Source organism: Pseudorasbora parva, chromosome 10 (assembly GCF_024679245.1).
Source record: "Pseudorasbora parva isolate DD20220531a chromosome 10, ASM2467924v1, whole genome shotgun sequence".
NCBI lineage: Eukaryota > Metazoa > Chordata > Actinopteri > Cypriniformes > Gobionidae > Pseudorasbora > Pseudorasbora parva.
In genome coordinates, this window is record NC_090181.1 from 24,929,414 (window position 1) to 24,941,427 (window position 12,014).

Consider the following 12,014-nt stretch of genomic DNA (forward strand, 5'->3'; position numbering starts at 1 on the left):
AGGCAGTCTTGGAGTTGGCGAGCACCCTGCTGCACTCAGGTGGCTGATAACGCAGGAGAAAAGCAACATGGCTGCCTTCACTCTCTACTCAGAATGTCAATGATATCACAGAGAAGCCGAGAGCTGTCGTGTGTGCGAACTACGATCGTTTTTCACGTGTGTTCATTCATCTCTCATGTTTCCCAATGGCCACAGTGGTTTAAGCTCGCCTTAACCACAAATTCACCCCAAATCCTAAATAAATATGATCTGAATATAAGGATGCATTACCAATACACAACATATAGTGTACATGTCTCAGTATGTGTGCACATACGTGCAGTTTAATACAAAAATATACCTCATTCTCCATTTTGAGTTGGTCATCTGTTACCATAATGGGATTGGAGTAGTAGTGATACCCTCCCTCACATCGAATTCTATGTGTGTGGGTGTGTGTGTGAGTGAGTGAGTGAGCGAGAGAGATCGCACATGCATGAGCTAAATTGTGCGACACCCCTCCCCTACAACCACCATGCACGCACGCACACACACACACACATATGGTGCTGGTGGGGGGCTACACATATGCGCATATATTCACACACACACACTGATGTTGGTTGTCGTGTACACGGTTCAGGTAGGACCGTTTGGGGATGGCTGAGGAGAGAGCGTGGTTTCCGTAGTAACCACCCCAGCTGCCCTCCTCCACCCCTCTTTCTTTCTCTCCTTCAGTCGTTCACTCGTGCCTGGTGATGTTGGTGTCACCATCCATCTCTCTTTCTCTCTTCCACCCTCTGTCTTTCTTTCTTTCTTTCTTCTTTGTGTATCTTCTTCTCTCTGGATATGGTTCCTTGAGCAGCCAATGATAAAGGCTGGGGGAAAGAGATCGGAGTAGTCACATTTTTTTCTCCTTCTTTTCTGGATGGGATCTTGCTCTTCCACTTGGAGGGATTTTTTTGGAATATTTTAGGGAATTGGAAATCATCCATATTCTGGACGTTTATCTCAGTATATTTGTGTGAGTGTGTGTATGGTTGCTGTGGGGACGTGGCTGATGCTTGATAATGGCTCATGCGGCGTCTCAGATTAAGAAGAATAAAGATGTGGATATTAATGCACTGGAGGATGAAAAGGAAAAGAAGAGAAAGAGCAGGAAACCCCCGCGGGATCAAAAGAAAAAGGTACCAGGAATACACCCGTGCACATACGTGTTATTACAAGGAGATTGATTGGGTTTGTGGGACAACATCTCGCCTGTTACTGCCTGTGAGTTTAGTGTGTATGTGTGTGTCTGTGAGGGTGTTAAATCTGTGCTGCAGTGCCAAGGTTACACTTTACATTTACCGCTTGCCTTCCTTCTCACATAAACACACACATGTCCCATAAACAACCAGCCATGATGTGTGTGTGTGTGTGTGTGTGTGTGTGTGTGTGTGTGTGTATGTCGTTTTATGCGTTCAGGTTAAAAATTAGAGCATCACACTGCAGCATGTTCTGAGAGATTTGTCTGTTTGAGAAACGTGTGCGTGAGTGTGTGCATGCGCACAGACACTCGTGTATTATACATCACATACTGATTTATTGATGTTTGTTCTGTACAGAGTGATGGAATGAAGGATGCAGATGTTAACCATGCTAGCTGTGTATCATTTCACATTACAGAGATACACACACACATACACACAGCCTATATTCACCACACCCAGAGAGATCTTCTTCAGCATTATCTCTGCGGTTCCTATTTGTTCTTCTGTTGCGGATGTGAAATTTTAAACTGTGTGTGTTTTGTGATGTGGTTTAAGACATGAAGGATCCCTGTGTTACTGATGGCTGGCTGGCAGCCTCCCGCCTCCTTTAACATGTGTCTTACCTGTGATCAGCGCACCGAGCTATGTTCACATCTGTTGACCTTTGCTGTTTTATGATGTGTGTGTGAAAGGGAGACCGAGAGTTTCACCCTCGACTAATGTTCAAGAATTTGCCATGCCAAAAAAGCATTGAAATACTGAATAATTGAAAAGGTTTTAGAGAGAGAATCGACATCATTAACCAATCAATAAATATTTTATTTCATCAAAAATATTTGTTATGTTTTCATTATTGTTAGACCAATAACTTTTTTGTTTGATTTCATTGTATTTTATTATTTTCATCACTGACACCCTTTTTTCCACTTCCAGTTAATTGAAATTAATTTAATCTTTTCCATTTACCATTGCAATCACTTTCATTCTTTCATTCATTCATTCAATTTCTTTTAGTCTTTTTGTATTGATTCTTTGGCAAAATTGTATGCAAACAGCCATGCCAATCAAATACACTGAAATATAAATTACGAGAGAAAGATAGTGTTTTATGGATTAATACATAATGACATGAGGAAAATATTTTTTTTTTTCTTGAAATAAGAATGTAACAGGAGGTAGAGGGATGAAATGAGAGAGAAAATAGAGGACAGTGTCTCTTTATACGTATGAATGACAAACAGAGAGACATCATAAAGATGGAGGTTAATCTGTGTCGCACTCTTGCATGGAGGAGGTAATTGCCTTGGTATTGTGGGACAGAGATACACAAGTACTTTCACACACACACACACACACACACACACACACACACACACACACACACACACACACACACACACACACACACACACACACACACACACACACACGTGCATACAAATACATCACATGCATCTAATAGGAGAGCAATTAGGAAGTTTAGTTTGCCAAAGATAGAGATTTTTTTTTTATGTGGGGTTCTTGAACATTCAGCATGTTTTTTTTTGGATATGTACTGTATCATGGTAATTCCCAAAATTGGGAACCAAATGTAATGGCTGAAGAACTGACCGCTGGTAAAGCTTTATTTTTAATATTCCGGTCTTACTCAATGACTTGGTGGGTGCGGCCCTGGTAATACCATGGTATATGAACATGGTATTATAATTTAGTAGAATGGTATATATCAAAAATGTTTATTTTAGTTATTTTAAGAACAAAAAACTGCATCCCAGATTGCACTGAGGGTTGCCGTGGGAACAGGGCATCTGCTGTGTTTTGGGAGTCAGGCCGTCTGAGTGTCACTGACCTGATCTCAGATCAGTCCACAGGGTGCTGTTGTGATTTAATGAAAGGCCTCATCTCTCAGGGGTCGAAGTAGGTGTCCATTTCACACAGAGCTAACAGCATGTATGTGAACACCTGAATGTTTTATTTTTTTATTCCGACATGTTTAAAGTGACTTTAGTATTATCTGTTACATGAAGCTGTCACTGTGGTCACAGAAGTTCATCCTTCTCTTTTACAGCTGGTGTAACGTCTTTATCTCATATTACAGAAGTGGACAGAAAAGAGCAGAATGTAAAATAACAGAAAGAGGTAGAGGCAGAGAGAGCAGCTGAATGCCACTGGCAGAGGTCATATGAAGGTTAGATGTTGTACTTGTGTGCTCCAGGACAGCTCCTGAGAAGTGAAGCTGCTGGATCCTCCGGGACTTTTGAATCAAGTTTGAGCTTGATAGTGACCAGCTTTTGATATTCACAATTGTCTCCGAGCAGATGATCATAGAAACAAAAAATCTGTTTAAAAGATGGATGTTAGGGGAAGAACAGATAACAGATGCAATAGATAAGGATAATGTAGTTGTTTTTTCTCTCTCTAGTAAAATAATCAACTTACAGTTCAAATCTAGAAAAAAATGAATGTGGTTAATATTTATTTACATTTTGTTTTCTTTGATTAAACTTTATATTTTATATAATGCTGTTTAACCATTGTAAATACAGTCACAGTTAAAGCCACAACATTCTGTGGTGTGCCTGAAACCACTTGGCTATAGGGGTTCTGTGACAATTTTCAGGGAAAAAAAAGGTAAAATTGCTTAATTTTCTGAGTAATGTAATGAACTTATTAAATAAAATGTTTAATGCAATCCATTTAACACACAATATCATGAGATTAATGATGATTATTTTATTATATTATATTATTGTGAATATGTGTGTCTGTGTAAAAACATACAGCTCAGGAAAAAAATAAGAGACCACTTAACACTGATTTCTCAATGTCAAGTGGTCTCTTAATTTTTTCCAGAGCTGTATAGTAATTTTTTTGTTAATTTGCATTTTCTGAAAAGGTTGTTCTGTCTGTTTATTGATATTTTCATGGCTGGGTTTTCGATTTGTGGATTGTAAAAATTGTGTAAGAGTTCATACGTTACAGTGGTTTGTGCACTGGGCAGTGATGGGTCAGAGGAGTTAAATGCTTGTTTTGGGGTTTGTCTCCGGGGAGTAGCCTACTCATGGCATGAGTCTCATGCCTTGTGGAGCCCCTACAGCAGAATATACAGTCGCACATGATCGTATGTGCATGTGGCAGGACAGTGTGATAAATGAGCTTCGCTCCACTTCATTAATGAGAGAAACCGTGTAATAGTGTGTCTTCTCTCTCTCTCTCTCTCTCTCTCTCTCTCTCTCTCTCTCTCTCTCTCTCTCTCTCTCTCTCTCTCTCTCTCTTGCTCACACACAAACATGAAAAAGGAATGGTGTGGGGGAAGGGGGTGATAGAGAGCACGGGAGACACACACATCGAGGGGGAGATGAAGAGGGTGATTTTGTTGGAGAGGTGGCGAAGGGTCCATTAGCCATCTATTCAGATGCTTTGTTCTATATGTATATGTTGCTCACTCCCTCTCTTTGTTACCACGTATGCTTGCATGTAAATGCATGTGTGTGATGCAGTATTCAGCCATTTCAGGATGTACAGCATCTGTCACACTTATGAGATTGTTTTTCATCTACTCAAACCAGATGCATATCAACAAATAATTGCATTTGTGACTGTAATTGAGAGATGGATGATGCCAGGACTTTTTGTCTGTTATTCAGTGAAACCTGAGTAGCAGATGTTTAAGGTGTCCAGGGTTGGAGAGAACAGGTGTAAACAAGTATATTTATGGTGATAATTGTGTGTGTGCATTTGCTTACATTGTGGGTACCAAATGTATCCACAAGAACAGTAAAAACGGATGTTCCAATGAGGAAATTGGCTTAATTGCAGAAGTGTGTGTGTGTGTGTGAGAGAGAGAGAGTGAGAGTGTGCATATTTTTGAGAAATATCAGGATACAAATGTTTTGACAGGTATTACAATGGAGAGGGGGAAATATATGGACATTACCCATGTCCCCATTTTTCAAAAGGCTTATAAATCATACAGGATGAGTTTTTTTCAGAAGTTAATGCAGAATGTTTCCTGTGATGGGTAGGTTTAGGGGCAGGGGCAGTGTTGGGGGATAGAAAATATGGTTTGTACGGTATAAAAACCATTACGCCAATGGAATGTCCCCACATTTCACAAAAACAAACGTGTGTGTGTGTGAGGGTTGTTGATGGGATAGAAGTCCACAGAAATTCATAGGTAAGTGGGCTTTTATGAAAATGATAGATTTATTTTTTTATTTTTATACAGCTATAAACATTTTATATTTGTATCACTTGACATTTTCTTGAGTGTGTTTGTGTGGGTCTATGAGCTGTATCGTTGTCTGTTAAAGGTTGATACATGCTTGAGGCTCCATATAGAGTTTCAGTTCCCGCTGAGAACACTTTGTATCAGAGGACAGATCACACACTCATGCACAACCATACCTCCTTACTTTCTGTCAGGACCACTATCGCCAAAGATGATTGATTGACTATTAGCATATTTGGATTGGTGTTATGGTTCTGTTCTGGGTAAGCAATAAACCCCCTTAGGGTAAACGGAACAGATCCAACATGATGTATTGCAGATATCATTAATGTTGGGATTTTTTTTAGGGAATTTAGTCTGATTCAAGGGGAATTAGAATACCAATTCCTGACTGGATGAGAGGATGAGCTAGGGATGGAGGAGAGTAAATGAGCTCTAGAGAAACGTAACAGAGATGCTTATATATGTATGCTGTGATAGATGTCTTATTCCTATAGGTAGACGTGCAGCTGACAGTCAGCTGATGCGAGCTTGACGGACGTGGCCTGCCAAAACTGACGCTATAAGCTTGATTTCAGCCATATTTCCACTAGAGTCAAATGTAAAATAAGAATGAAAATTAGATTTAGAACTAAACGGCACATGTATCTCTCACATTAGACAATAAACATACTGCAGGCTTTTGTTTACATTTGCATGTACAGTGCATTTTTGCTAATGAGTGAGCAGTGTGTGAAATTTGTTTGCTGATGTTTGAGTTTGTTTGGTCATTAGTTATGTCAAGTTTGCAAAAATGCATGCTTAATACCATGACCGTTTGCAAAGACCTGCCCCCTTTACTGTTGCTATGTCCGACAAGCCACGGCGCTCTCACACCACACACATTCTCATGTAGAGAAAAGACATGACACTGACAAAACACTGACAGAGAGGACAGAGCAAGTTACTTTTGATATATAACAAAGTCTTAACTTTTTGAGTTTCAAAGGCCCTAAATGTGCCATTTTTTAAAATAAATGTTAATAATATAAACCGTTTTGTGGCTCTTTAATGTGATGTGATCGCTGTAGCGCCTCAGTTCTCTAAAGCTGCTCATGAACCGATCAACTCTTCCTTCTAGTTCATTGATAAGCATCAAGTAAACATGGACACTAAAAGAAATGTTGTTTCAACCGCGGAAAGACATTTGTACACTACCGTTAATCGTCTACTGACTGCTTTGTCGGACAAAACGGCAGATTCGGCGATGTGATTAGTCAGATCACCTGCAACGAATGGTGAATTGATCAAAATTAACAGTAGACAAAATATTTCAAATAAATGGCTTTCTTTGAATTTTCTATTTATCAAAGAATCCTAAAAACATTATCACAGTTACTACAGAAAATATTAAGTAGCACAACTGTTACCGATTTGTTTAACATTGATGAGAAGTCTGTTGAGCACCAAATCAGCATATCAGAGTGATTTATGAAGTGGAGTAATGATGCTGAAAATTTTGCTTTGCCATCATTGGAAAAATTTACATTTTTAAATATATTTAGAATAGAAAACAGCTAATTTGTAATAATATTTCACAGTATTACTGTTTTTATTACCGTAGTTTAGATCAAAGGAATGTCTTTTGAATGGTTTTGTGTATATAACAGTAAGTTAATGGATTTGACTTTGTGCTGTAAAAAGATTTACTACTAAACAAGTGATTTGTACTTCAAATAATATGATTATTTAAACATATGAGATAAGCTGCTAGTAGTCTTTAGAAAGTTTTATTTTGAATATAGTGGGTGGCCCATTGAGGTCACATAACTTGGCAGATACTTTCTGTGTGCTGTACAGTGTGATTGTCTTCTGAGTATCGTTACAGGAACAAAAAACTACCCATTTATTGATATATTAAAAAGAACATGTAAAATTATGTGCATGAACTTCTGGGAACACTGAATGGTGATTCAAACTTATTGAATATATCAATGATATAATTGAAATCAATCATACAAATGAACAGATTCACTAAAATGATTCACTAAGATTCACTATTGTCAGGTAGATGTTTTAGACTTTCAAAATGGTGCAGAAATTCAGTCGGGTTTTTAATTTAACAGTCTATTGTTACATTTATTTAAAGGTGCAGACTGTGAATTTAAGCTTCTAGTGGAGAGATTGTGAATTGCAACCGACCAGTGCTATGGTAGCCGACACAGGACAAAAATTAATCGTCGGAAAGAGCACAGAGTGACTAGCGTTCTTTAGAGAAGTTTGTCCGTTTAGGGCCACTATAGAAACATGGCAAAACACAAAAACATAACAGTATATTATGTCTTCATACACCACTGAAAACAGTTCAAGTTATGTCAATAGATCCTCATATTACACACTGCACCTTTACACTGTAAAAAAAATTCAGGTCTTCAATTGATGACCACATCTAAATTTTTCAGTTGGCCGAATTTAATTTCTGTGAATTAAATTGCATCAATTCACAGAAATTCTATTTGGCCAACTGAAATATTTAGATGTGATCACTAGAACATTTTCAATTGGAGACATTATTTTTTGTTTTTATAGTGTAAGCGGATAATCTTTCTTTCTTTCTTTCTTTCTTTCTTTCTTTCTTTCTTTCTTTCTTTCTTTCTTTCTTTCTTTCTTTCTTTCTTTCTTTCTTTCTTTCTTTCTTTCTTTCTTTCCTTTCTTTCTCAGTGACGCATTATTTAGGAAATTTGCACATTTACATTTTGGAATTATATCCAGCTACTGTTAAATATTATGCCATGTTCAATATAGATCAAAGGGTGTATGTCATAAAGGTGTGTGTCTGTTCATGAGTGACAGATTTTTTGAAAGATGTGTGCGTGAGAGAGTCGTGTGATCAGAAATGAGGTCGCCCTTCTGACAGTATATTATAGCTTCTGCTTAGTCAGCAACACCATGAAAGTCCCCTGTTTGTGTGAGTGTGTGTCTTTGAATAGTCCGTTACGCAACATGTTTATCAATGAGTTAACTGCTAACCTTGGAAAATAGTAATATTAGTAATACGAGTAATGTAGAGTATTACAAACAATAATATTGTGAAATATAAAATGAAATGTCCGTTTTCTTTAATATATTTGAAAATGTAATGTATTCCTGGGATGGCAAAGCTGAATTTTGAGCATCATTACTCCAGTCTTCAGTGTCACATGATCCTTCAGAAATCATGCTGATTTGCTGCTCAAGAAACATTTCTTATTATTACACTGGTCTACAATTCTTTTTAGAAGTCACCTGAGATAAAATGTGCTATTTATTATGTATTTTAAAGGGATACTTCACCGCTTTTTCATATTAAACTATGCTATTCCCTTAACTAAAATGAGTTGATACATCCCTCGCTCCCTCTCTCGTCTCAGTGCGTGCACTTAATCTCTCTGACGCGCGATGACGATCTGATAGCATTTAGCTTAGCCCACTAAGCCCGGTTCATTCACTATGGAACCAAATAGAGATCAAGTTAGGAGTACCAAACACCTCCACGTTTCCCCTATTTAAATACAGTTACACGAGTAGTTGAACGATCAAATATGATGACATAAAATGAAACGTGGAGCTTTTCTTAGCGGATTAAAAAGGAGAACTATAATGTATGGCGGAATAGCACTTCTGAGAGTACTTCGACTCGGGGCAGTAAAAAGTCCCGACTGAAAAATCCTCCCTCACATCTCCCCCCTATTGACAGAAATGAGAGCGTGAGGGAGGACAAACTTGATCTCTGTTTGGTACCATGATGTAGGACTGCACGCGACTGTTCCTCCAAGCCAGTGACGGACCAGGGCTGTCACTTTTCGATATGCATGCGAAGATGACGTGAAATATCCGTAATCGAACTATAAATAAACTATCCGGTTTTTAAAGTGCCATGTAGCGCAATTGTTTTTACTGTCGGTGCGTTTACATGGAGCACTGCAATCAGTTTAAAAGTCCAATCTGAAAGAAAATGCTCCATATAAACACCTCAATCGTAATAAAAATGCCCAAACTGAATGAAATTGTAATCGTTTTGAGATGGGTGGATAAACCTTTTCATGAATCGATCAAACTAAACATTTCACCATGTAAGTGACCTGACCGGATTACTTTTGAGTGTGCGTCCTTATGGGATGTACACAGCGCGCGCCTTCACCACTGAAGAGCACACGTCGCGCTCATGCACCAAGCATGACAAGAGAGGAAAATACATTTTTCTGAGGGAGAAACTTTTTATTTCATAAGAAGTTATGAAGATAATGTTGGCATAATGACACTGTCCCTAAGCCTATGTAAGCAAACAATCATTAACTACTTCAACTGCGCCTGACATTAGAATTTTTTTTTTCTGAGATGATTATTACACTTTACAACAAATGAATAGCTTTTATAAAACCGTAAAGTCCTGGTGGCCGTTGAGAGTTGCTATGGCATCCGTAAACACATTCCAGCTGCTGGAGATGACGGCGTTGTAGATAATTGAATATATTCGAATGCATTGCTTGATATTTGAATTCCGTTCGAATTAGATTTTTTTCAAAAATGACAGCCCTAACGGACAGTAATCATTTTTGTGTGTAGCCTACCGATTGAAAGATTTAGTGGACTGTTTACATGAGACGTTATCTAAACCGATTTGGTGTTTACATGTAATGACTTTCAATCGCAATCATTTTGTCACATAAGCAGTTTGTCTGCCACATCAAAAATGTCGCCGCTGTTTTCTCCAGCAGCTGGAGGAGTGTGTTAACTGTAGCCATAGCAACTCTTAACGGCCACCAGGACTAATACAGTATTATATTATAAGCTATTTAATTACTATTTCATCATCTGAGAAAAAAAAAAAATTCTGTCAGGCGCAGTTAAAGTAAAAACTGCCTGGGGCAATATACGCTGTGTCATTACTCCAACATTATCTTCATAACTTACGAAATAAAAAGTTAACCCCTCAGAAAAATTAACTTTCCTCTCTTGTCAACATGAGCGCGGCGCGTAAGACTGATTATTACTGAACGTAGACCGAACCTCGCAAAAGACTTTTAAAAATGCCGAGTTGAAATAAAATGCTGCGTCAGCTCAACCAATCAGCGTGTTCAGCGCTCAAGTCCCGCCCTCGAAAGTTCCTGAACTTTGAAAAAGTACTACCTCGTGAGCAGGGCCGTTTGGAGGGGGAAATATTTACCCGGAACTTTATTTAGACCCTGGTTCCTGCGGTCTAAACACACGAAGTACCACCCAAAGTTCCTGGTTCCTGGGTAAAGTTCCTGTGGTGGAAACGGGGCTTAATTTGCCTAATCTTCTCGGAACTTTATCGCGGTCGAAACGCAGACAGCTGCAGGTCTGGGGGGGAGAAAAGTTCCTGTAAAAAAGTTCCTGGTACAAATTGTTCCGGGTAATTTTGGTGGAAACGGGGCTATAGTGAATGAACTGGGCTTAGTGGGCTAAGCTAAAAGCTATCAGATCGTCATGATCGTTAATCAGAGCGATTAAGTGCACGCACTCAGACGAGAGAGGTGTGTATCAACTCGTTTTAGTTAAGGGAATAACAGTTTAATATGAAAAAGCGGTGAAGTATTTTATGTGCTGATACAAAAATGATGATTAAAACAACTAAATGGCTACTGTATAAAAAGATATTTAATATTGTTACATTTTACGTCTGTGTACTGTGTTGATCTTTCATCTGTTATATACTGCATAACAAAAGGCAAAAATGATTATGTACTCTTTAGTCCTATATTCATTGTCTACTCGGCACTTATTGGCTTGTCTCTTGTGTTCATTAAATGGGGCATCTCTTGCCAATGTCATGCAATAATCTGCAACCATTAATGGGCTCCATTTGCTCCATTTGAAGTCATCTGCGCTGCTCATAAGTATGAGGCATCTCTGCTTACTGGCTAAACATAAATGTGTTCCTTTGCCAAATCAAACACTAACAAATAAGAGAGCATGACACTGTGTTCCCGGAACATGATGACAGGGGTGCAAAACTCTCCTTCCTGGAGTTCTTGGAGAGCCACAGCCCTGCAGAGTTTAGATTTAACCCCAGTTAAACACACCCGATCAAGCTCCTCAAGTCCTTCAGGTTTATTTGAATACTACAGGTGTGTTGGAGCAGGGTTGGAACCATACTCTACAGGGCTGTTGCCCTCCTGGAATTGTGTTTGCACTCCTGCAGTATGATTTCTGGATCTGATATAGGGCAATTTTCTCAGCAGAGTAATGTAAGCATTATGCATCATTATGTTGTGTCATTTATTCATAAATAAATTCATCAGTAGATCCAGTCAAATATGTTTTTCAGTAATTTCTGTTACAAATTGAGATCCCTTCTCTTTATTACTCGCTTATCCTCTGCCATTCAGTCAAGGGCATGTACAGTGCTACTTGAAAGTTTGTGAACCCCTTGCAGAATCTGCAGTCAATTGTAACATGGACAATTGAGGGACTCAAACACAACTGTTAAAAAAGGTTCAAACATTCACTGCTGCTTCAGAAGGAAACACTGGATTACCAGTCAGGGGGGAATTTAAAGATTAAGGTAA

General features: G+C 38.6%; 1 protein-coding gene across 9 annotated transcripts in view; it reads left to right on the forward strand.

Annotated features, from left to right (window-relative positions):
- Nucleotides 1-564: 564 nt before the first annotated feature.
- ank3a (ankyrin 3a) overlaps nucleotides 565-12,014 on the forward strand; it is a 118,302-nt gene continuing 106,852 nt past the window's right edge. For 3 of the 9 annotated variants that reach the window (XM_067455648.1, XM_067455650.1, XM_067455651.1), the window contains exon 1: nucleotides 566-1,166. In XM_067455648.1, the coding sequence (XP_067311749.1) occupies nucleotides 1,050-1,166 (117 nt within the window). In that variant the 5' untranslated portion in view covers nucleotides 566-1,049. Of the gene's footprint in view, nucleotides 1,167-12,014 lie in introns of all 9 variants that reach the window. The other 6 variants (XM_067455655.1, XM_067455657.1, XM_067455656.1 and 3 more) reach the window with 4 other exon arrangements.